We start from the raw sequence: 21,678 nt of genomic DNA on the forward strand, positions 1-21,678 counted from the left end.
ATCATAGCACCCTTGATGTTTTTCACCATACAGTAAGCGATGATCACGAAACCCACAACGCCGAGCCAGAATGTAGGGCTTTCCATGCGACCGTTGAGGCAGAATATGCCATCGAAACATCACAAATGGCAATTGGAAAACAAAGGGTCAAACTCTGAGAAAGCCGAAACGTGACACACGACTCGTGTTAAATTGCTTGTGTCAAACTTTGTCAAATTACTTAGTTCACAAAAAAAAAAAAAAAAAAAAAAAATTGTGTCAAATTACTTGTGTTCACGTTACAACCCACGTCTCAAGTTGTGAGTGTTACACACTTACTAAATTAAAAAAAGTAGGGCAAATTACATATACACCCCTCGAGGTTTGGTTAAATTACAGATACCCCCTGAGGTTTCGGAAATTACATCTCGCCCCCTGAGGTTTGTATTTTCATAACAATTTACCCCCTGAGGTTTATATTTCATAACAAATTACCCCCTAATTTCTTATGCAAATATAGCATTCATGGGGAATTCGTAATTTCTCAAACCTCAGGGGGGTATCTGTAATTTAGCCAAACCTCGAGGGGTGTATATGTAATTTGCCCAAAAAAGTATTAGTGTGCTTTTTTGATCAACGTGACACACAAACACCCATTTACCTTTTCCCATACAAACCCACACCAAATGTCAATCAATAATACTAGCAGTGGCAAAATTGTCAACAAACAAATTAAGGGACCACCCAGTCACTAAGAAAACATTCAGGACCTTATGGATTACAAATCTACAAAATGGGATTTACTGGTCAATTCCCCAAAAAATATTTACAAAAAAAAATAATCTAAAATGATGTGACAATAATTTTGAAATTATGAATCAAAATAATAAATGTTTTGAATTGAAATGAAAGAATAAAAAAAAAAACATTATTCTTTATAAAAATTATATAATGTTTGTATATTATTACTTCTTTTTGAAATAATTTTTTCTTGCAAAAGTACAACCCTCTTTGATTTTCAAGAACATTTTTTTCTAATCATTGTCTAAAATTCTAGAAATGACAAAACATGTTCGAGAATGTAATTTATTGGCAAACAACTTTGAATATTTATCACATGCAAAAAAAATTTAAAATATGATTTTATTTTCAAAAAAAAAGCCACACCAATGCATTTTTTTCACATCATTTTGTTATGAGAATTAAAAGGTAAATTTCTTGTATTCTACTACTACTGCAGCTTTTTAAAGTAGAGAAGTAGCCTTTCCCTTGAAGTTACATAAAACCCAAAAGTGTAATCAGGATTTTTTTTTTTTAAAAAAAAAAAAAAACCCTTTTTTGTGTTGTTCTAATTAGTTGAAACATACTTGATTTTGATTAATTTTTTGTTTTTATATTTTTTTAAAGTTTATTACTATTTAATTTTTAAAATAAAATTTTAACTAAAGGATAATGTATAACACAAGTTTTATGCTAATATAAAAGACAAAATATAATGATATGTTGATTGATGAGAAAGCTATCTCCACCACGAGAGAAGATGCCTTTAGGTGGTGAAAAAATTATTGCCTTCATAATGATGAACTTTTCTTGATAATCAACTTTAATTTGATAAAAAAAAATTGTGCACTTTTTGAAAGAAATTAAAAAATTGGTGCATAATTGCAGTTTTTCACTAGTATAAATGGATCTCAATTTAAGGTGTAATCTTATGATTTACTTTTGTAATCATTCATTTTTTTCCCCATCTTCCATCCACTTGGCATGGTCACAAAAAAATAAAGGGGGATGCACCAATAAATTTCAAATTAATAACTTATACACTGTTTAGTTCTAAAAGTTTTGTTATAGACTGAAGGGTCCCATTACAATGTTTCAAACATCAAATTAATGTTTCGAACATTAGATTTCGAACATCAGGTTAATGTTTCGAACATTGGCTTTCGAACATCAAATTAATGTTTCGAATATTAGATTGATGTGCAAATGGGACTAAATGGAGCATAAAAAAAATTTTAGAACTAAATGATTCAATTTTTCAGAAACTAGGACTTATGCGTAAATTTTCCAAATAAAATGTTTAAAGAAAAAGAAGGAAAAAAGAATAGACAAATAAGTGGTGAGCTTGAATTTTTTTATAATAAAAAAAAGATAATTGTAAAAAAAATAAAATGTGAAAACTCAAAATAATTGTAAAGAGATAGAAGTACAAGACTTAAAAATTGTATAAACTCAAAAAATTGTACAATCTAATGCATAAATTGCTTATACTTTTATAAAATTATAATTATTTTGTATTAATGCCATTTTTTTACAATTCTCCTTAAAAAAATATATATAGTGACTTCTATTTCTTTTTATTTTTGTTTTATATGTTACTTCTTGTTGTTCCTGTAGCTTTGAAAATGAGACCTTCCAATTTTCTGTTATGCAGCTATTCATTGACTTCCATAACTTCTTAAAAAGGACTTGCGTATGTGTGATTTTAAAATTGGGTAAATCACATTGACATTTGTAAGGTTCTAATAATATCAGTAGGGATAGAAATATTAATAGAAATACCAATAAAGATACTAATTAAGAGTAAAAATCCGTAGATTGGTCCCACCACTTGATACAGGATTCACTTAATATTATATCTAGTTAATATATTTATTAAAAATTTTAACATTATTAATTTACATAAACATTCCATTCGTTTCAGCGTTTTTTTCTTCGCTTTCTTCTTTTGATTGCATTCTTAAAACAAATATACTAGTAGTTATATCAGTGGTGGTGGGCAACATGGTGGCAGTGGCGGGGTAGTGGCGATTGCAAAGTGGCGGTGGTGGTACTGTGGTGCCATTTGTAAGAATTTAGTCTGAGACGAAAATAAATTTATTTTTTGTTGATCATAAACCAATGGCATATAAATACAGAAAAAATATATATTTTTCACTTAAACTAACGGAGTGAAAAAAAATACTTTTCTTATTTTTTTTTTATTTTTATGAGAATTTGAAACAGTGGGCTAACTGCATAGAAGAATAAATTGGTGATAAAAAAGAAAAAGAAAAAAGTAAAGGATAGTTAAGAGAGAAATAGACATTGCAATGCATACTTTGTAATAGTGATAATAATCTGGGGGAAAAAATCTCAGTTACTATATCAATAAGGAAAATATTCAAATTTAGGAGATATTATGGACCTAAATTAATGACGAATAATTAATTATAGATTTTGCTTAGAAAATGTCAATCATCTAATTATTTAGAAAGGTAAATTATGCAAATAATCCTTGTACTTTACATGATATGTCAATTTATTCCATGTAATTTCAATTTGTTCAATTTTGTCCCTTAAATTAACGAATTGTGTCATTTTAGTCCAATAAATAACGGTTGTTAAATTAATTTAACGAAAAGTTAAAGAATATGTCAATTTGGTTCCTGTAGTTTCAATTTTCTCGATTTTGACAGGGACTAACGGGTTGTTTGGGGTGTCCTATATAAGTGCACTTTTTGTTTTTTTGGACTAAAATGTTGAGGGAAAAAATATAGATGTTTGGGTTAACTTTTTGACTTTTTATGAAAAAATATGTATTAAAAAATTGTATAAATAAGTGTATAGGGGAAGTTACAGATGGAATAGCCCGTACGGTAGTACACGCATGGCCCAGCGCGGCAGAGGGTATAGTGTAGGAGATTGATTCTCTCCTTTTCGGGCATAAATTGGACAGTGTTGTTCGGCCCATGGGGGCCCACCAAGGGTTCCGTTTTACTAATCGAAACCGTTCAATGTGTAGAACTCGTTAAGTACTATATGTTTATAGAAAATTATGTTGATTAGATATCAATAGCTATCTGATCATGTTAGTTTTTCTTGTCAACTGTTAACTATAGCATCATCCATTTTTTATATAAAAATGATTTGATCATGTAGTTACTGATTTCCGATCAACGTGATTTTTTATAGGCATATAGTTTTGGACGAGTTCTACATATTCAACGGTTCAGATTATCAAAACGGGACCCATGGTGGACCCCCACAGCCCAACATTTCTGTCAAACTTAGTGATTTTATATATGTAATTCTTTTTTTTTTCCCTCTCACGGTAGTACCCCAAAAATTGTGTAAATTTTGTTTGATTAAAATATTATGTATATTAATTTTTTAATATTTTTAATTTGTAAATAGTGATAATTTTTTTACTTTTTTTTTTTTATAACTTTTTGACTTTTTGGCTTTTTTGATATACCCCAAACCAGGCCTAAATTGATGCATTGTAAAAAATACAGAGACCAAATTGACACATTTTTTGACTTTCCGTTAAATTAACTTAACAACCGTTATTTATTATATTAAAATGACACAATTCGTTAAATTAAGGGGTAAAATCGAGCAAATTAAAACTACAAGAACCAAATTGACATATCGTACAAAGTACAGAGACTATTTGCATAATTTTTCCTATTTAGAATAATGCTATAAGTGCAACACTAGTTACACTAATTTATTTAAGCAGTTCACATTAGGAACTCAATAAATTTATTGATTGTTTGACTAAAATTGGTGACAAAATTTTATTAAATGTTAGGTCTTCGATCAGATTAATAAATATTAACTTTACCATAAATAATCATGTTTAATTATGATAAATTACTCAAACATTTATGAAGTTTTCAACAAATAGGAGGGTCTTTCTATATGTTAAAACATTAAAATAATAGTGTAATAAATAGCATTTTACTTTGAGAACTCTGCTAACCCTTGTCATTAATATGATATGTTCATGTAATATTTTTAAAAGAAATGTGTGAGTCTTGCACCCGCGGGAGGTTTGTTAAAATATTTGATAATTCATTTGGAGTTTTTAATATAACTATTTTTAAAAAGTATGAAATGTCACTATATTTATCAAATATCTCGGGATTGTCACATTTTTAATTTTGCGTCGTAATACTTACACTTAATTAATTTGAATGAGTGTGGGAAGTATTTGGTGGATGGTCTATTTGTTCCCCAACTGATATATATCTATTATTTATGCAGGATATGATAGCTGGCCCTTATTTAAATTAAATAAGCCAGCATTTTATGACAGATAGGGCATCCCCATCAAAAACTCTGACTTGGAATAAGAATTTAATGGAAACAATTACCTAACCAATATTTATATATGCTTGTTTTAGGCTTTTATTAAAGTACCATTTTGTGCAATATAATTGCTTTGTGGCTATGTGGTTGAAGTTGTTTTTTTATTCTCACTTTTATATTTTTTTTCTTAGATTGTTATTGATAATAAGAATTGAAAAGAGAAACTGATTACAAATAAAATATTTATATAGAAAATTTTCATTAGAATGATATCACGGTGATATTTTTAAAATAATAAATTATTTTGATGGGTATGTTGGATTTAAAATAAAGAAATACAAATGTTTACATAATTGTTTTGATATAATTTTTCTATTGATATATCAATACTCATAAAATAAATAAATAAATAAATAAACGTTTCTTTTTATATTTATTGTAATGGTTATCCTACATGTATCTAGTATGGTTTTTTTTAACACCAATCTGATGCTGGAGGAGTTACAATCACTCTGTTGTATTAAATTTATACAGACCTAACAATCCTAGATTGTGCGGCGAAATATCTTTGGATACTCGCATATGAGCGTTGGTGGCACTGCTATGCAGGTTGGTTGTACAGTGGTGTTGGTTGTATTGTTGTACATTTGATACAATTCATTTAATTTGCATTTAAATTATATTAGCTTTTGGACACACACAATTTATGGACAAATAATAAACGTTTAACGTGGTGGTTAAATGTTAGAAGAAGACATGAATTCTTTTTATAAAAAAAGTCATATAAACTGTAGCAACTGTTTTAAAATGTAATTTACATAGTTACCCTTCTGTAAATATAAAAACAAAAAAGTTGTTTAATTACATTATCAAAAATTTTTTTTTTTGGGGGGGGGAAAATGGGTAAAAAAAATTGTTACGCATCTTCATTTTTTCATACCAAATTTTACTTTTTCATATGATAAAAATATATAGATATGGCACAAAATAGCAACTTACAATTGGCTATTATCTGTCATTATCACATCATTTTTATTTTCATGCAAAACCAGTTTTAAAAGTTCAAAAACAACCTTTTGAAAGTTGATTGGCTTACCAAATATTTTTTTTTCCCAAAAAATAAAAACATAAAACAAAAACACAACTAAACCGGACTTGAATCTCAAATGTTAGCTCTAAAACTTCACAACTGCCATACCATATAATTTCATGTGTTGCAGTTGTGCATATTTCTTCACATATTTAGACTATGGATTGTGGGAATTAACCCAAATCACAAAAGACGATGGGAAACACCATGGGATCTCATATCTCATTTCTTTTCCATCTCTCTGCCTCAAATCTCATCTTTACCAATTAGTGCAAGATCGTAAAGGAACAAGATTTGATCCAATCCAAGTTAAACTTTGAGATAGAGTTGCTGTGATCCCTTACTCGTAGTGGGAGGTTCCGTTTATGTTCTCAAATTGAATTATTTATTTCGTGTAAGATAGTTTGTTTATTTATTTATTTATGTTTTTTTTTTTTACTGCAACAAAAAATGGGATCAAAGGGATTTTGAACCAAACTACCAAGTTATCTCTTATAGCTCCTCAAATTGTCTCTAATACAACAGTAACGATTATAACATCAACTAAGAAACCTAGAATACTGGCTAGGATTAATATGAATGAAAGAAGCGAAAAAAGACATATCTAGCCCTGATTTTTCATCTTGGGTTTCATTGCGGTTGGAGGTTTTCCATTTTTACTCACAATTCTACTTCCAAAAGCTTTCAAAGTCCGCAAATTCACAGCTTGCATAGAAAAACTACGCGCAAAAATGGACGGTACTGATCCATTTGATCCACCATGCTCGATCATCCCAATGCCTGCAACGGTGCTTTGACAATGTCTGAGCTCTCTTTGATCGACATTTTGACTCATGTTTTCTAACAACAACTTGTCATCCCATACCAATCCCGATGAACCCTGCCTTCTAAACGACTTTGAAGATCTCTGCAAATTAGCCATGTTAATGGACTCAAAAATGATATGAATAAGCAAACTAATTGTTGTGCAATTATTATTAATGTTTTGCTGTTGTTTTAGGCTTAAATATAGAGAGAGGAGATAGAAGAATGTGAAGAGAGGAATAAAGAAAAATAGGACAGAGGATGGCATCTAGGTAAGAATGTGTGTGCAAATATATAGAGAGATAGGAATTTGATTTAGTAAATGTTGTTATTCATTAGGGTGTTTTGTGTGTAAGTGTAACTTCCAATATTTGTCCTTTTTAGCTTTGTTTTGCAGTTGCAGCCGTAAGGGCCATCCCATGTAAACCGAGATGTCGTTGGCTCGTTAAGATGAAAGTAGTAAAAATTACAAGAAATAAAAGAAATTTTTTCGGTGTTTGCTTAGTATGAAAATTGTGAAAAATGCAACAAAGTTATAACAAAATATTTTTCAAGAAAATATTTTACACGGAGCCTTAATATCAAGATATCTTTTTCTTTTCTTTTCTTTTCTTTTCTTTTCTTTTTCAACAATTTAGGAATCAATCTTCGAGATAATAGTGAATCCGTTAATCGATCTTTTTCTTTGGCATCCTTGAAGTACAGAAATTTGAGGATTCAACTACGAAACACATACGAAAATGATCAATTTATTTTATTTGATTTATGTATTTCAAAAAAAAAAAAAGAGTTAATAATTGTATTTTGATTGTAATTATAAATTATTATGGCTTAACTTCTTTCACTTGTTTTACTGAAAAAAAATTGATATTTTCTTTTGTTATAATTTATAGTTTTTTAGCTTATTTAAAATCCTTAATTATGAATAAACAAAATAATCTCATCTCTTTTGTTTTAATTATAATTTTCCAACACATTCTAAATATTCACAAATAAAATAAAATAAAAAGTTACATAATTTTTAGCAAATAATTTAAAAAACTAATTTATAAGTGAAACTAAACAGGTTCTCCTTCCCCCATCGCAAATGATCCCATTTTGGCCGGTGTTTTATTTCAATGATAACGCTATAATGTATTTTACTAGAGGGTCTATGTCTTTATGTTGTTGATTTGTTCCCCAACAAATAAAGTGCAATATGTTGCCTCATGACTGCATTTTATTAGAGTCCGTATCATTTGTCCCAAATTTGATTTCTAAACATTTGTTGATGTGATAAAGAAGTTTTTACAACGGTCAAGTAATGAGAAAAGAATTGATTTTAAATAATGCCAACATAGCAATGTAGAGAATGAAACATAGAATTGGGACAAGAAAAACCTATTCTTAAACCAGAGGTTTCGAATAATCAATAGATTTGTTGTTTCATATGATTTGGTTAAAAGCAAAATGTTAGTTACTAAAGAAAAATGCAACTCTACATTTAGATAGAGTGGATGGTGAGGTCATGTTTAATTGTAAGATTAAACTGATTGGGAGATTAAGTGATAAGATTACTAGTAATATTAGGTTGATCAATTTGACTCAAAGAAATTTTAAAATTTATATAAGACCTGCCGTGGATAATTTTAGTTGGCTAGGGTGCGGATGCGCAATGGGGAATATGCTAGAGTGCTAATAAACGACATTGTGTACTACCATGACCCAAACTTAGACCTTCTTTAGGTCTGCTTTGATGTTGTTTGGCGCATACCTTTACTATCTTTTCCAATGGAATTGATGTTTTTATGCTATGGTTTACATAAAGTTTGGTAAGTTTCAAAGTTGATTTTAATTGATTTTGTAAAATTAAAAATTAATGATGCCTTGTTGAACAAAATTTTCAATATGCCTCCTGAAGGAAGAAGTGAAGGACAGGGATATATATATATATATATATATCTTATCTGCTTCTTTGCTTTGTTCTTTAATCTTATCTCTGTCCATGAAATAACCGAACACAACCGCTCTGTTTCAGGGTATGGAAATGTTTTCTTAGGGTGGTGGCTGTGGTGGAGACATAGTGGCATGGTGATTGTGGCACCGTTGGTGGTGGTGGTGGTGGTGGTGGTGTGGACTTGGTAAGAGTTTAGTCTTCCACACATAAACCTTTTTACCGCTAACAATAGAAAATATTTTAGTTAATTTTTGTTTTGGGTTATACAAAAGTCGGAAAATATAAAAAAAATATTTTTTGCCAAAACAGGCGAGCGAAAAAGACACAGAAAAAGATGCAGCTTAGTGCTAAAGCTTACAAGAACAAAGAAAGGCCAAATATATATAGGCAAAGTTTAAAAAAAGGAAAGGAAAATCGTTAATAAATTGACTAATGATGTGAGACCAACATAGGAGCCAACAACAAGAACAAGGTATGCAACAAAGCCCCCTCCAAGACTCTCTCTCTCTCTCTCTCTCTCTCTTTCTCTGAGAACCAAAATGATGCACATGAAAAATTAACTCCAAGATTCAAGTCTAAAACTTCTACACCTCATGTAGACATTGAATTAAATGATCAACTAAATATTTACAGAAGAAAATATACGTACTAGTAAATAAGAGAACACCTTTTTTCCTTTTATACACATGTAATCTCTCTCAACAAACTGGTAGAGTACAAATATATAAATTCAATTACTGCAACTGTAGCAGTACAAGCATAGCATCTTTTATGTCCCTTAAGAACTAACAAACATAAACATGGAGAAAGAAAAGAGAGAAAAAACAAAGTTCCGCAAAACAAAGTATCAAAGAATCGCCGGTGAAACAGCCATATGTGTCTGAATATCAGGACTTCTTGTTACCCAATTTGGAATGAGGGGTCGATGTTGGTTTACTAAAAATGGGACAAAACCAACATCCAGAAGGCTTAGGAGATGGTGGAGGATCAATGGTTTTTGACGCAATTGGCTTCACTCCACTTGGCCGGCTGGAATCCATCTTCACTACAGTGGTGGATCCATCACTTTGACATTTCCTTAGCCCTCCAAATTCTTTGTTCGCTTCTTGCCTATGCTTCATGACACTCAAATCCCCGGATAAATACTTATCCTCCCATATTAGTCCTGATGACCCTTGCCTTCTGAAAGAAACTGCAGACCTTTGCAGAGAAGCCATGACCTACCCCTCCCTCTCTCTCTCTCTCTATAACTTTATATGGTGAAGAAGGTAAAAGTAGAAGTCTACCTAGTTTTGTCAAATCTCATTTCATATATAGAGGTAAGGGTCAAGGAAAAAGAAAAGCCAAGAAAATGTGAAGAAAACGGAGAATGGTCAAAATACAGCATCTTTACAGAGGATTCTTATTGTTATAATTATGTTTACTCTAGTATGAAAGTTATTAATGCTCTTATATATGTAAGAAAATGATATAACAGAGTTCTACGTGAAGACTTTCTTGAGTGATTTCTAATTTGTTGGTTTGTGAATGGCAAATATAGGGGAATGCCAACCACATATGAGACAAAATCTCCCTTGTTATCATCAATAAATTTGGTATATAGAGGAGTTTCTGAGTATATTCATCATTCTATACAAAAGTCCACCAACAGATGAAAACGATTAAATCAATAGTAATAAACTTGATTGTATATCAAATGTGTTTTATTAGGAATTGTTTTTATTATGGAACTGTATGTGAAATAACAAAGCTTTCTATCCAGAATGTGTCTGCTTTAAAAAAATCATGTGGAGCAGACCTGTTTGGAAGTCAGGAAATATATGTTTGTGAAACGGAAATTAGACATAGTGCTGCAAAACCCATTTCATAAAAAATAAAAATAAAATAAAAAATAAGGTAATTCATGCTGTTCTGTAATGCAGTTGCGTCTGTGCATGCAAGGGCATGCGCTAGATTTTAGATACAAAAGCATTTTTAAACAGTTACCATGTAGTGTGTGTGTTCATTATTCTGTTCAAAGTCTAAATTACATCTCCGAGGATTGGTTTATCTTGCCTTAATACTAGGTTGACAATGTAAAGTCATTAAAATAATCGTTGATCTGTCTTCTTTTCTTTCTTTTTCTCGCTTATATTCACAGGACTTTCATTGGTTTATTTCAACAGAAGTTCAAATTTTGACTCTTAACGCTTTCACTAAGCCCTAGAGAACCTAAACATCATTGCCTGCTCAACCATAATCAACCTTACTATTAACAAATGTGAATAGTTTTACAGAATAACTAGAATTCTAGCAACAGGGCAGACCAAGTGAAGAACAGAGTATATATATGACCGCAAACGACATCTGACATACCATTTCTGGCAATAACAAGCAATCATATTTCGTAGGAGTCACAACTACAAGGGTTTTATAGCACAGGTTCAGCGGCTTCAAAATGTAGTTTGTGGACACCTTAGCTACCATAACAGTTTTATTTACCCCATGAGTAATCTGAATGCCACTACTCCCAATTGTTCTCATGAATACCTAATGAGCTAACAAGACATGTATTGAATTTTATGCAGACAGTTAAAAGACTAGAGTTTATGAGAAGATAAAACGACTACAATTAGGTAGTACCCAGATAGCACAACAGGAAAATTTTCCTGGCCATTACGCTTGTTAATTTAAAAAGTAAATGTGAGGGCAAGGGGGAGGCAATACTGTCTTCAAGAAAAGGAAAAAAAAAAAAAAAAAACCCAGTTTAGTCTCCAATTAGATGGGAGTTCTTTGGCATAATTTGCACAAAGTAATTGCCCTCAGGTTTGAACCTAAAACGTCAGGGTTGATAGGAGCACCTCCTTGATAAGGATTTTAATCATATACAAATGTCAGAAGTGCTAAATCTTAGTAGTTGGCAGGGGTGGACATGGGCTGGGCTTCGGCGGGTTCAGGTTGGGCTCATACTACATTATAACACTTGAAGTAATTTCTTGAGATCGGGCCTGTACTTTATTTCCAAGCCTATCTAAAAACAAAATAAAAAAATCCCAAGCCCATCCACATGGCCTGGATTGTATTTACCATAATTTTTTTTCCATTATTTTAAATAAAAAAATATAATTAATTTAATCACTTGGGTGTCTTTTAACTTATTCAAGGGTAGTAATTCAAATTTTATAACTAATTCTTTACATAACTAGTAATACGTAATTTATGCTTATAAAAAATAAAGTTAAGCAATGTAAAACATACATATAAATATATATTTATAAAAATATATTCTATAATATAGACTATAGTTTGTGGATGGGGTGGGGCGGACTAGGCTTGAAGCCAGTTCATATTATAATTGGGCCTAAAAAATTTGCCCAACCCGGCCGTATGGGCCCTAAATTATAATCCCAAACACTAAATCATAGACAGGCTTAGCGGGCCATTGGGCACATGTCCATCCCTACTTGACATCAATTCCTTGCAATGCGCTGATGATGCTAAAGCACATGCAGGCGAATCTTCAGTTAATTGGTGTCTTGGACAATAATAACCAAAAACACATCGAAGAAGTTTTTGTTATCCTTACGAGTTTTATGGACAAAATTGTCATATGACATGTATATTGACATTGCCTACTACATCTTGACGTATCCCTATCTTGTCTCAACTTTTCTAGAATTCACCATGACACTACTCAATATCAATATGCCGGTGAACACTGGGCTCTGGAATCACCCACATGTAACTAAATTTGACACTTCCATAAAAACTAAAATGCAATTTTTTTTTATAAACTATGAAGCACAGGTACGGGTACGAGTACTGGTACTGGTACGATACGGGTACGTCGATACGGTAAAATTAAAAAAAAAATAGGGTACGGGTACGGGTACGGCTTGGTACGCTTGTAAAAAAATATTTATTTTTAATTTAGAGTAATGCAAAAAATAATTAAATGGTTTAATTTGTTAAGGTCCAACCTATAATTAACATTTAATGCCAAAAGAAAAAGTATAAATCAAAATTAAATATCAATATATTAAACAACTTACAAACCATAGTTTAATTTTAAAATCATGCTAAGCATAAAACAAAAACTGAAAAAGAAATCTAGTGAAATGAGTTTTATCTCTGTAGTAGAAGGAAAATATTGTTTCAACTGAGGTACGGTACGGCTTGGATATATACTAGGTACGTCTGGGTACGTCAAAAATTAAGAAGAAACAACTTGGATACATGCTTCGTGTACCCAGTACGTATGCAGAAGTACCATACGAGGTACGGTACGCCGGTAAGTACCCGGTGTGGGTACGGCATGTTTTTCGAAGTCCCATGCTTCATAGTTTATAAAAAACAAATAACAACAAAAATACAAAAAAGACCACTAGGGACACTTTTAGAATGAAAGCAAGCTGTTGACAGACAAAAGTTTTGAAAACTGTAGTGGAAGTCAATCAAGCAGATTCGATACATGAGCCTAATTATACACTGCTACCACTTAATTTATTGGTTTTAATAGGTCCATGAACAGTGAGTCAAATAAATCAACTTAAAGAAATGAAGAAGTGAAATAAATATGAAACATACTCTACAGGTACATTGCAAAACAGTTAAGAACACACACTACAACATATTTTTTTAAGAGTTAAATACAGTTTCAGGAGCAGACCGTTGGTATGGGAGGCGATGGTCAGGAACCCCATGTTCAGCACGTTTGTCTTCAAACCACTTCACGACTTTTTTGCGAGGAAGATTTGTCACATGCACAATGCTACTAATCATGGCATTCTGCATCAATGCAATACCACAAAAATTTACGATTAACCTTATTTCCAGCAAAGGTGAAAAGTTGTTTATCAATCAGTCAGAAACCAAAGGATTGAGGTTTACTTCTAAAATAATCAAAAAACCATGAACTTGGACATTGATATGGGAAACACAGTTGTAGAGAAAGTAATGAGGGACACAGGCAGCCCCACTAAAAAAAATGACTTCTTAGAACAATCATTTCTAATAGCCTATAGAGAACATTTAATTATAGTAAAACTAAAGCACGTGGCAGTAAGAAATGACACAAATTGCCTCAGACTCAACTGAGAACGTGGCGTTTAATATGAAAGAAATGGATCCATGTAGTTGACCCAAAGTAATTGGACAAAGGTCTGTTGAGTTATTGAGTAAAACAAGATGAGTTTATGACAATTTTTTACCGATGCACAAATCACAATATTAATGCACAAGTAACATCACTCACAGTGGGCCGCTTTGTTCGGTCAAAAACTCGTTCTAGGGTTTCAACTTGCACTTTCTTCAATCTTTTCCGAGCAGACCAACTTTTTTGCATGACATGAACTGGCAGATTCACCATGGCTTCAGGTTGTGCCACATCTGCTGCTGTTTCAGATGAAACTTCTTCTAGGGGTTTACTTTCCGGCTCCGAGATTACTGAAATGGGTTTATCAGGTAAAGCAGCACTCATCAATAAAAGACTTGGAGGGGGGTCACGTAGTAATTGCAGAACAACAGCTCTATCTAGACATACATCAGCGGCAAGATTTTTGATCTGCAAGACAAGAAAAATCAACCGTAACCACAAAATACCACAAGACAGAACCTTGGTAGGCTAAGAAGCACAGGCACGAACATGAGCACTAGACACAATTATTTTCAAAAAATTAGCACACAGACACAGCAGTAACACGACAAACAAATATTCATGTCTTTTTTACATATTTTTATTTGTTATGTATATGAATCTAAATTTAGGGCACAGAGATATGAGAAGCATCGATGTATGTGGCGTGTCTAACACGTGGACATGCATGTCCACGTTGTGTTAGTGTCCAACATGTGTCAGAAATGAACACGGCACCCATTTTGGCGTGTCCATACTTTTTAGTCAGCAGGCAGCAAGGCATGCAAGGAGTAAAATTTTAATTTATGTGCAACCAACCACAAGCCAATGTTTTGGGTATGTTATGGAGTGTGTTGTTGCCAACGGTGAAATTTTGTTTTTTCACTTGCATTTTGTGTTAGAATCCTATGAGTGGAAATGTTTTTTGGCATTTTGATGGTAACAAAACAAAATTTTATTCCATGCATGCACGTTTCCACGATTGTGCACAACGAAAGTATAAAACATTTGGTAGCGTTTGGTAGAGTTTTAGAATTATGATTTGATAATAAAGTTGTATTTTGAGTTTGTGAGTTTTCGAATTATGATTTGAGTGGAAAATTTGTTTGGTTATGAGTTTTGAATTGAGTTAGAAATTTTTGATGTGACATATGATATTTGATTCAAAAACTTACAACTCATAACCAAACATACAATCCAAAATTCTATTCAAAACTCATAAAAAATTTTAAAAATATTTTTTATTTAAAATATAAAAATAACAGGTGCCAAAAAAAAAAAAAAAAACGAACATTGTTCCGGTCAACCGGCCTGACGTCCGGGAGAATGACTGGATAGACGTGTTTTCAAAAGTGGGTGTGGAATCAATTCTTGAAAATTCTAACCAAGCACCACACTCAAACCAAGGGGTGGAATTAAATTTTTAAAGCTCTACCAAACAGAACCTTTTTTTTTTCTTTTCTATTTCTCTCTTTTCCCCTCATTAGATTTTCCACTGTCATTCTAAAACATATAGATCACCTCTAAAAAGTAGAATTTAAATGAGTAATATTGATGATATCAATTGGAAATAATTATAGTAGAAGTCATCAAAAATTATGAAGAGAATTTAACGATAATGTGAAAACCATATCGCTATTCAGGAAATAAATTTGCTAGGAATCATCAAAGAACTGATAATTCCCAAAAACTGGAAGTCCAGTAAACTCAATTACATAAATCCCAGCAACTTGGCCTCAGGTCTGTCCTAGTCAACAAGGCTTCTAGCTGGTCAAGTATCTGTTTTTAGGTATTGAAGGCAACAGGGCCAGATACTCCACATGCACAGTCAACAAAGAGGAACATAAATTATATCAAAATTGTAATGCTTTCTGATCTCCACCTGATTGGTGGATACCTCTATGTTCTTTTCTGCTTTCCTTTTTTCTTTTAATTAGACATTTCAAATTCTAAGAGTTGATAGCCATAGCCATCAAATCAGGGTATTTTTTGGATAACACAGGTAGCATGCACCCCAACAATGGTATTCCCTCCCCCTGGATATAAACCGCACATTCTAGAACATAAAGAACCATTGTATAGTTAATGCACCGCTTCAATTTTTTCATGCCTTCAACATTAGAAGTTTAAGATATAAATTATGCGCCTGGACCAACCAAAATTATTGGGAAAATATTGCAACATAAAGATGCTTACACTAGTTTTACGCCGGCCGTTTTTCAAAGCATATGCCAGTCTTCGAATTTGCCAATTTTTAAGCTTCACTGGTTCTTCTTCTTCTTCTTCGCCATCATTATCTTCAGCTTTGTTAACTTCATCATCCTCAAGTGAATCAAATGCCCCTAATAGTTCATCATCCCCCAGTGCCTCCGCTAACTCACGTTCAAGCATTACAAGGTCTTCCTCAAGTATCTCACCATCATCATCATCAAGAGATTTATCGTCATTTTTAAGATCTTCTTCTAGCTGGCTAAAGAGTAGCTCAATAGCATCTGCATCTAAATCATCCTCCTCAGCAGCATCATTTTGAGGCAATCTTTGCTGAACATAACAAATAGCATCAGAACAATTATATAACAATTATTATATGATATAATAACAGGCACACATCAACTGCATTTAAATGATATTTTTAAGCTGGAGGCTTTTTTATTAGGTCTGCATGTGTTCCAAAGTTTATAACAAACTCCAGAAGAACGAAGGAGTGGGGATCAATATCAGAATCTGAGAAGTAATAGAGACAAAAATAGATCAGAAACTTAGAAGTTGAGTCCAACCAACAGATAAAGCAATTTAACTGTTTAAAACAGTAAAATCGGAGTGGCTCTTTGAGCAAAAGAGTAGACTGGATGCTAAAAAACCAAGAATGTCTTTTAATTTTCTCATTGTTTTGCAGTTAACCCCAGGTACGGCTGATTTCATCATCCCAGAAATTCAGAAATTGGTAGTAAGACAGTCAAACCCATGTCAGTATTTAGAGTTGATCCTTTTCACCTCAACTACCATAGCCAAGAGAATAGCTTAATAGTGTGAATATACATATGGTCAATAAACTCATTTCAAATGTTACCAATAAAAAAGTGGACTCATAAAGCTATGAAAAATGGACATGGATAAATTTTAGTTCCCTGAGATTCCAAATCACCAGAAATGAAGTTGAAGCATGGCCCCCCACATAGGCAAACAAGGTCTTGATTACATTAGTTCCAAGCTGGGTAGCTCCAAAGCAAAATCCACTTAACAACAACAAAACAAACTACAAAGAGACAGGCACACATTATGGCGGCCATGCTACATGGGTCTTTAAGCATATTACCGTTATCTGTAATTGTTAGCACCATAAATCTGCAATTTTATTATTATTTATTTTTTATATAATTGCAGGGCATGTGACATCCTCCTACTCATTTGGAGGTTGTGAGAAGTAATGAAATGTGAAAAGATGATGGAGAACAAAACGGAGAACATGGAGCATGAAGTGGAGGTTGAAGGAAGTTATGCAAAATCATGGAGTATGAAATGGAGGATGTGGAAGAGTAGATAGTTTTAGGTAGTTTTTCTCTACAAGTGCTTGCCTATAAATAGTCATTCATGGCTACATTGTAAAGGATGCAGAATTGAAATCAAAGACAATTGATTTCTATTTTTCGTCATTTTCCTTATCTTAGGAGTAGTTTAATATAGATTTCTTTTCAAAATATTTATTTTCAGCATTTTTTTTTCAAAGCATTTTTTGCACATCCTTTTCGAAGCATAGGAGTAGAGGTGAGTAATTATTACTTTGATTGTTCACTCAATCGTCTTTCTCCGTCTCCCTCATTCTTCTTTTAATTTTTCTTTTCTCTACACTTGGCAATTTTGAAATCCTCTTTGCTGAGGCAAAAGAACCGTCAACACAATCACTTGATAATTGGCTTGAATTTAATCTGTAAGGGTTTTTCAATCCTTACTGGCACACTCGCATTTATGATACTTTCTTTCATAGGAAAAATAAGCCAACAATTTTTGGCACGCCCAGTGGGACTGCCAAGTGTAAGAAATGACAAACGATCTGGATTTCGCCATTTGAACTTGTCAATATGAAATATATTGGCATGAAAGAAAAATTTTGGACCTTCAAGAAAAGATCTATTTTCTTGATGAAAAAAATTTCCAAGTTGTTTCTTTATTACCATATTATTTGGTAAAAGAAAAAATACACCACTTAATTGGAGTAACTCATCAACTTGATGTGAAAATTTGCCAATGGAGACATGAGTCATTGACCCTTTTTGTCAAGTCTTTAATGACTAAATTTTGTGGGGTTTTACAAAATGTTTTTAAGCCATTTGTGACTGAAATTAGTGAAAATATAATTTCATCAATGACTTGGGGGGTCGAAAAATCCATTTTTAAAAAGCCAACTTATGAAAATAACTTTGATAAAAAGTATGTTGTTGAGCCAAGCATGGTTAAAAATGATGTTCCATATAGAGCTCAAGGGGTTGAAAAAATCATTCTTAGAGAGTCAAACCATGGAAACAACATGTCTATGAAAGATTTTCATAAGCCATTAATGGCTAAAATGGAACAACCCATTAAGCCAAAAAATGATGAAACTCACATGGAGAGTTTTCATAAGCCGTTAGTGGCTAAAATAGAAAAACAACCCCATTTGTCAATAAATGATGAAAGTTATTTGGCTAGAGAACATGTTCTCAACCCAAACATGGCTCAGAATAATAAACAATTTAATGTTCATGAATTTGAATTTTTGAAATTGTTCAAAATGTCAAGTTGTTTGAATTTTTAAGGCCATCTTGTACTATGGTTCTTGGTATTCAAAACCTGCTTTGGATTTGTGGCTCACACCAAAATATAATTCTAATGATGTGGCTAATAAAATTAACAAATTGTTTTTATGAGTTCGAAGCACTAAGAACAGGGGATGACCATTTAAAATACATGAACTTGGCTAGAAAAAGCCTATGCATTTAAATAAGTGGTTGAAAATGGCTTATCTTTTCAAATTGATGGCCAGTTGTTTGTATGTACACAATCAAAGTATTGAAGATACATTCGAAGCATCAAGAGTTGTTTCGAAGGTTGATTACTTCACCTTCGAAGCTGTATAAAGCTTTGAAGATACATTCGAAGCATCAAGAGTTGTTTCGAAGGTTGATTACTTCACCTTCGAAACTGTATAAAGCTTCGAAAATACATTCGAAGCATCAAGCCTAACCTTGAAACTTCTTTGTAAGTATCATCATCCTATATCAATGCTTCCAACCTTCGTGAGGTGATGTTGTTCCTTCAAAGTAATGCCGCAAGACCTTCAAATGATGAATTTGGTCTTTTATACCACATTCGAAGCTTGTTATTGGTCATCTTCATAATTTCATGCTCATTCGAAGTACTTTATTGGTGTTGTTATATCATTCGAAGCACTTTGTTACTTAGATTAGTTATGTGCTTGGTTCGGCCCTTCAAAAATTCAAGTAAACATCATTTTTAAGGGTCGCGGGGGTAATGTTAGCACCATAAATCTGCAATTTTATTATTATTTATTTTTTATATATTTGCAAGACATGTGGCATCCTCCTACTTATTTGGATATTATGAGAAGTTATAAAATGTGGAAAGATAATGGAGAACAAAGTGGAGAACATGGAGCATGAAATGGAGGTTGAAGGAAGTTATGGAAGATCATGGAGTATGAAAAGGAGGTGGTGGAAGAGTAGGTAGTTTTAGGTAGTTTTTCCTACAAGTGCTTGCCTATAAATAGCCATTCATGGCTACATTGTAAAAGATGCAGAATTCAAATTAAAGACGATTGATTTCTATTTTTCTTGTCATTTTCCTTATCTTAAGAGTAGTTTAATATAGATTTCTTTTCGAAGCATTTTTTTTCAGCATTTTTTTTTCAAAGCATATTATGCACTTCCTTTTCGAAGTATAGGAGTAGAAGTAAGTAATTATTACTTTGATTGTTCATTCAATCGTCTTTCTCTGTCTCCCTCATTCTTCTTTTAATTTTTCTTTTCTCTACACTTGGCAATTTTGAAATCTTCTTTGCTGAGGCAAAAGAACCGTCAACGCAATCGCTGGATAATTGGCTTGAATTTAATCTGTAAGGGTTTTTCAATCCTTACTGGCACGCTCACATTTATGATATTTTCCTTCGTAAGAAAAATAAGCCAACAGTAATATAAAAAGAGGCAAATGGTCGGTCCTTCCAAAGGTACTTGCATGATCTAAACATAAAAACATATCAAATATTTTAAACTAGCTGATATAAACAACTCAGCTGATCCAAGACTATATGGTGATTGAAACTCATAATTCAAATATCTTAGTTGGACTCCACTAATTGTTTTGGATGCATACAAGAAGCAACACAATTGTTTGGTTCTTCCGCACACAGAGTTCAGGAATTTGAAACACAGTTTTGGCATGTACCTCATATTTTGTTTTTCAGTTTACTTGCAATTTGACATCTTACTAACATGGATTTAACTATTCCATAGTTGGATGTAGATTTTTGTTCACTCCATTTTAAGTCAATTTGTTTTATGCTTTCATTTTAGTAGATAAATGATTTGAAATGTAGAACAGGTAGCACAAAAATATGAACACATAATTTCTTTATCAATTTTTCTCTCTTTTTGTGGTTCTTATTTACAGATTTTATGAAGCTAATATAATGATACAAAAATTCTCCATCTATTTGAGAAATCAAAATTTTGCCTTCGCATTCAAATACAAGATTCTCACTCAAATAAATTGCATTGCAAACCCTAAATTCCACAGTAAATATACAACTTAAACCAATACTAATTTAAATCGAGAAAAAAAAAACATAAATAAAATGAAAATAAGAATATCATCAAAACAAATTAAACCCAAATTAATTCGACATAATACAGTTACACACACATACTCGCACACTTCATAGCTCAAATTCTAAGAATTGGTTTGGTTGCTTGGAAATAGTAGGACAAATCAGAAGAGGGCGCACACTTAAAACAGACTCTAATAACTTTCCCCCACTGTTTCATCCTCTAAAATTTTCTTGGAAACCAAACAAAGGTTGATTCTTTGATGGGAAAATATTGTATGTACCTTCTTTTTCTTGGAAGATGTTATGGGAGTGTTGGGATTGTTGCGGCGGCGAGAGAAGGTGATGACGGGGCCAGAGGAGGGGTGACGTGGCATGATTAGATTGGGTCTGAGGTGGGGGAGCATGGGACGTTCGGTGTGGGGAGCTAATAAAGATTGGAGAGCCATGGAAGAGTGAAAAGATGAAGCAGAAGCCATCTCTACTGAGACACTACTGAGAATGAAAAAGGAGAAGAGAGTCAGAGGGTGATATGATAACTAGTTGATAACCCCTTTGGAGAGAGAGGGCTTAATGGTAAATATAAATTTTTTAAATAAAAAATTAAAAATTAGTGATATTTATCAAATAAAATTAGTGATGTTAATAAATAAAAAAATTCCAAATTAGTGATCAATAAAATGAATACAAATAATATATAAACTAATACAAACTTTAATAATTAAACTCACAAATTTTTTTCACATAACACAAATAATTTTTGGAAGGTTAAATTTATAATTAAAATCCTCTTTTTGTTTTGATTGTAAAAATATAACTATTTATTTCGATGATTTTTTTTTTATTATTCCATTATCGTCAGT

At 32.3% G+C, this 21,678-nt stretch overlaps 1 protein-coding gene across 1 annotated transcript; it reads right to left on the minus strand.

Moving 5' to 3' along the window:
- Positions 1 to 6,610: 6,610 nt before the first annotated feature.
- LOC114307408 (protein OVEREXPRESSOR OF CATIONIC PEROXIDASE 3) lies at positions 6,611 to 21,372 on the minus strand. Its single transcript, XM_028252816.2, has 5 exons — positions 21,100 to 21,372; positions 16,195 to 16,539; positions 14,119 to 14,427; positions 13,534 to 13,652; positions 6,611 to 7,052 (listed from the first exon to the last, which is right to left on the minus strand). The coding sequence occupies exons 1-5, from the start codon at positions 21,292 to 21,294 to the stop codon at positions 6,986 to 6,988; spliced, it is 1,035 nt and encodes a 344-aa protein (XP_028108617.2). The 5' UTR covers positions 21,295 to 21,372; the 3' UTR covers positions 6,611 to 6,985.
- Positions 21,373 to 21,678: the final 306 nt, after the last annotated feature.

Source organism: Camellia sinensis, chromosome 13 (genome assembly GCF_055761805.1).
Source record: "Camellia sinensis isolate YWXY chromosome 13, ASM5576180v1, whole genome shotgun sequence".
Taxonomy (NCBI): domain Eukaryota; kingdom Viridiplantae; phylum Streptophyta; class Magnoliopsida; order Ericales; family Theaceae; genus Camellia; species Camellia sinensis.